Below are 5,664 nucleotides of genomic sequence, written 5' to 3'. Positions count from 1 at the left end.
TGTCACTAAAATACGAAATATATTATTATAATTACACTTTATAAAGTTTTACCAGCTGTATTTATAATATACGAAATTCAAATAATTAGTTTTTTGACAGAAGGAAATAAATTGTCGGATGGTTTGACACAATGTCAATGGAAGCTAGATAAAATCAAGAAAACATTATAGTCTAAGAGCTAGCAACGTTTTCGAAAAAGTATTTTAAGACGTCTGGCTCTTTGATATATCTTTTACTATGCTCTCTGGAACAGCATGCGGCCCGTCTGGCTGCCGATACCCGTTGCGTTCACTACTGCGCATCGAAAGAAGATCCTATATTTTTTATTAATTTAGTCCTATAAATTCTAGAATTGAATATAAATCGAACATGTCTCCATAGCGCAGTGCGTCGAGTTTCCGACCACGAACCGATGATTCAGAGTTCGAATCCGGGTCAGGGCAAATACATTTTTATTTTATTTTCGTTTATATTCTGATAGTAAAGTATTAAATATTTGTTTTTTTTTCTAATTACCAGAATTATTTAATACTTTACTATGAGAATATAAACGAAAATAAAATAAAAAAGTCTTTAACCTGACCCGGATTCGAACTCTGAATCATCGGTTCGTGGTCGGAAACTCTACACACTGCGCTATGGAGACATGTTCGATTACTATTCAATACTAGAATTTAAAGAACTTATAAAAACATAGGATCTTCTTTCAATGCGCAGTAGGGAACTCAACGTTTACCGGCATCCAGACGGGCCGCATGCTGTTCTAGAGAGCATAGTAAAAGATATATCAAACAGCCAGACGTCTTAAAATAGGTACTTGTTTTTCCGACGTTGCTAGCTCTCGTACTATTATCTTAAATAACTTAAAAACGATTTATTTCAGTAATAGGAACATCTCTATCAAAAAGTAATGAATTGAAAAACCTTTTCACTAGTGACATAAAAAAGGGGGTTTCCATTTGAAAAAAAAACGATTTATGATAATTTTTTAATCGCTTAATTCCATGACAGCTACGGCCAATGTTATATGACATTCGAACAACTTAATTTTTGAAATAGATAGCCACATGTCTTCTTTTTATGTCACAGTGGCTGGGTTAATCACTAAACTTGTCGTTTAGGTTATACAGATTTTTTGACAGGCAGTTTTTTCCTCCAAAAATTTTAAATATTTTTTTCTCAAAAACGATTAATGTTAGATACAGAGTGTTTGATATCAAAATTCATAAAATTTTACAGATAATCCCAAGTATGTAATAAAAATTAATAAGATTATAATAATTTAAAATAATTAAGAAAGCTACTGTCAACTTCCGGTATTTCCGGAAGTGTTGCCATATTGAAAATATTTTTAATCGATAGATCTCGTTGCGAAACAATGATGTGCAAAAAATCTCCGATCTAGATATTATAGTTCACTAGAAACTACTAATGCACGCTCAGCCGGGGACACCCCATATTACCCCCATAACAACCTATAGTTTAGTAATTTTAATTAAGTTAGAATAACCGTTCAGTTCTAAATTTTCATGGTAACAACCTTGGATTAAACCTGCCCATGTGCAAGATCAAACCCGTAGGATTGTGCCTGATGAAGTAAAGAAACGGTCTGTCGAAACGTAGTCGTGGAACGTCGGGTATTCTCGCCTGTCTCGGTCGTTGGGACAATGGAAGAGCTAGAAGAGTGGGATCGTAGAATGGATCATGGAAAGCTCTTTGGTAGTCTCTTGGTTCTTGTTCTTCTAGGTCTGTAGGTACGTTCTGGAGATACCTGGCTCTCCTAAAAAAATTAAATTAACTAATTTAAAGTATATAGATATTGTTACCAAGCAAGGAAGACAAGACTGTTTAATCCCATAAAACTTAGTTTATGGCATATTATCATACGTATGTATAAGTATGAGAGCTAACAACGTCGGAAAAACAAGTATTTTTAGACAAATGGCTCTTTGATATATCTTTTACTATGCTCTCTGGAACAGCATGCGGTCCGTCTGGCTGCCGGTAAACGTTGCGTTCCTACTGCGCATTGAAAGAAGATCCTACATTTTATTAGTCCTTTAAATACTAGTATTGAATATAAACGACCGAGTCTCCATAGCTCAGCACGTAGAGGTTCTGCCTATCAAGCGAGAAATCAGAGTTCGAATCCGGGTCAGTGCAAACACTTTTTTATTTTATTTTCGTTTATATTCTAATAGTAAAGTATTAAATATTTGTTTTTTTTAATCATCAGAATTATTTAATACTTTACTATCAGAGTGTAAACGAAAATAAAATAAAAAAGTCTTTGCCCTGACCCGGATTCAAACTCTGAATCCTCGGTTCGTAGTCGGAAACTCTACGCAGTGCCCTATGGAAACATGTTCGATTTATATTCAATACTAGAATTTATAGGACTAAATTAAAAAAAATATATAGGATCTTCTTCCAATGCGCAGTAGTGAACGCAACGGGTATCGGCAGCCAGACGGGCCGCATGCTGTTCCAGAGAGCATAGTAAAAGATATATCAATGAGCTATTAAAGACCGCTGATTAAAAACGCTAATTTTCAATCAACGAACCGTGGTAAAATAGATTTGATCGTTTAATGTTTTTAGTGTCTTGTCCTGGCCGGTTAAAAGATACCCATATCGTATTTTTAATCATATATGATTTCAAAGTAACGAGGGTGGCTCATTAGCATTTTTGGAAAAATATTTTTTTACGAATAATTTGGTACCACACACTTGGTATTTCGAGCCAAACTGTCATTATAAAACAAACATGTTACAATTTCAAATAAACCATATCCGAAAATGTCAAAAGATGGAATATGATATGTCATTCTATTGAGAGTATCACTTTCTATCGAATAAAGTAAAAAATACCGAGGGTGCCATTTAAAAATCAAAAGTTGTAGTCATTTCCGGTGACACAGGGAGTGACCGAAAACAATTGAATACGGCAATCAATCCTCATTTAAGTCAAATACTAACATAGTAAATCTCGTTTTTTTATTTAAAAAAGAACAAAAAAGCTATAGGGGTGAGCCACTTTTGAGACGCGCCCGGTATAGATAAATAGAATAGAAATTAAAACATATCTTTTTAATAATTTTCACAGTGGAAAACGCACAACAATTTCAAATTTATGAACATTTTTTTTTATCGGAAGAGTGCAAGAAAGTTGCAAAAAAACTGTTTTTTTTTCTACGTTTATACGATACGCAACTACGACAACAATTTTTAATCAAAGAGCCTTGGAAAAATAGATTTTCGTGCCTTGTCGTGACCGGTTAAAAAATGCCCAAATCGTATTTTTAATGATATCACAATTTTTTCAAATGGAACAATGATGGCTCGTTAGCATAATTTGGAAAAGGTATTTTTTACGAATAATTTGGTACCACAGACTTGGTGTGTTTCGAGTCAAATTGTCGTTATGAACCGCATGTTACAATTTCAAATAAACCGTATCCGAAAATGTCAAAAGTTGACGTATGATATGTCATTCAATTCAAAGTGTAATTTTCTATCGAATAAAGTAAAAATTACCGAGGGTGCCATTTAAAAATCAAAAGTTGTAGTAATTTCCGGTGAAATACGAAATGACCGAAAACAATTGAATACGTTAATCAATCCTAATTTATGTCATATACTAACATACCAAAGCTTGTTTTTAATCTGAGAAAATAAAAAAGTTATAGAATGCAATATTTTCAATTTCGCCCCATAAAGACCATGAAAAAGTAACAAATATTCGCGAGAACTGCAATAATTTATTTTTAGCAAACGCGGATATATCCGACTTGAGAACTAAAATAGAATACCCTATACATAGGCCTTTGTTTCTGTCAAAGGTAATTTTGATAACATTCTATCGATATTCGTCATTCAGCATCCTTACCTAGCTTTCAAAGATGTTGCAGGATATATCTCCGAATGGTGCGACTCTCCAATTTTTCTGTCCCCGCAAGTAGCAAAATTGTTGATTTGCAGAATGTCCGCTAGGTGGAGTTCGTTGGGAATGCCGTTCAGGCCTCTCAGATCCGCCTGTTCTGGATGGAACAACTCGTGTAGACCCATCTTCTTCAACGTTGAGGTGGCGTTGATGATCGATTTGTGGGAGAAACGAGGTATTTGGACTTCCAAACCTGGTCGTGGGATCAGGGAACGTAGCAATCTGGACCATGCACCTGGAAGATAGAAGAGTTTGATATACAGGGTTGTTCACCACATACGACACGGGGTATTATAGCTAAACGATTAGATTTTTACAAATTGTAAGTTTTGGGTTCGTTGAAGGATTATTAGAGCAAAAATTTAAAAGTAATTTTACAAGATACAGATACAAAATTGTACTAACTTAAACAGAGTGCCCAAAATTTTATATTAAATAATGGCTGTACTTAAACTGCCGTTAAACGGTAGCTTACTAAAATGCCGTTAATAGGTATGACGTCGTTGATGTGACGCACTTGACGCGCTTTATGAAATATAGGAATTTTATAAGGACTAACCAAGGCTACCCACCACACCAAATAACCAGCTTAACCAACGCAACTAACCTCGACACTGATAAAAAAAAATATAAAAGACAAATATAAATTAGTAAAAACCAACCAACCCCACCAAATAACCAACTAATCAATGAATTAACACCCTCCAAATAACCACGCTAACCAACCCGCCAAATAACTAAACCAATCCAACCAAAAAGAGTGAAACCAATGAGAAAAATAAGATCACGTTATAAGCAAAAAAAAATATAAAAAAGTCTTGGTCGGCGTGAGATTTGATTCACGGACCATGCGCTCACGAAGCGATAGCCTCAGCCACGGAGCCACAGGTGCTCTTGTAAAACGCTTATAGGCAGGCATTACTTTCCGCAGACATGAACGACGTCAGAATATTTATTAACGGTATTTTAGTAGACTACCGTTTAACGGCTGTTTAAGTACATCGTTAAATAATTACTAGCTTTTAACGGCAATAACTTAATTTAAGTGGAACACCCTATATATTTTACGAGAATCAGATGCACAATTTAATTGTCTATTAAATTGTATCACACCATTTTTTACCATCTCCTAGTTTTCGTAGAAAAGGCTTTTTCTTATAATTTAGACGTAATTGATCACTATACCCATGGAATATCGACATTTTAGATTATTTTTAAAGATGTAACAAATTTTCAAAGAGTACAGATACTAATATTGTCGATATAGTTCGCTTATTTCATTAAATAAATAAAAAAAACTGTTTAAATATTTTTTGTTAAAGAGGACCAATTAATATGATCCCAGTATTCAAAATACATTAATTGAGTCTTTACGTTGATTAATAATAATAGCTCCAAATACTAGAGACGCTGAATTTTGTATGTGTTAGACAGTGTTAAAAAGTAACACCTTATAAATTTCTGTTTCATTTTTGACGAATGCTTATTTTTATAACAGCAGAGACGTTCATTTTCTAACTTATTATTATATTGATTTTTTTTTTTTTTTTTTATTTAGAATAATTTAACTAATTAATTAACTAATTTTTGGATGGAAATAATTGTGGTATAATTAATAATTGGTATAATTACTAAATTAAAAAAATGTTTTAAATAGTTTTCTTTTGTAAACAAATAAGCTTGCAATATTATTATTTTTACCACCTGTACATTTTTGCAG

At 33.4% G+C, this 5,664-nt stretch overlaps 1 protein-coding gene across 1 annotated transcript; it reads right to left on the bottom strand.

Annotated features, from left to right (window-relative positions):
- Window positions 1-1,390: 1,390 nt before the first annotated feature.
- LOC115875309 lies at window positions 1,391-4,175 on the bottom strand. The gene is made up of 2 exons (XM_030890729.1): window positions 3,891-4,175; window positions 1,391-1,781 (listed from the first exon to the last, which is right to left on the bottom strand). Exons 1-2 carry the CDS (start codon window positions 4,067-4,069, stop codon window positions 1,529-1,531), a joined length of 432 nt encoding a protein of 143 aa, XP_030746589.1. The 5' UTR covers window positions 4,070-4,175; the 3' UTR covers window positions 1,391-1,528.
- Between the last annotated feature and the right edge of the window lie 1,489 nt (window positions 4,176-5,664).

This window comes from Sitophilus oryzae, unplaced genomic scaffold, assembly GCF_002938485.1.
Source record: "Sitophilus oryzae breed Bouriz unplaced genomic scaffold, Soryzae_2.0 scaffold_1370_pilon_pilon, whole genome shotgun sequence".
Lineage (NCBI taxonomy): Eukaryota > Metazoa > Arthropoda > Insecta > Coleoptera > Curculionidae > Sitophilus > Sitophilus oryzae.
This window is presented reverse-complemented; position numbering and strand designations above follow the sequence as displayed.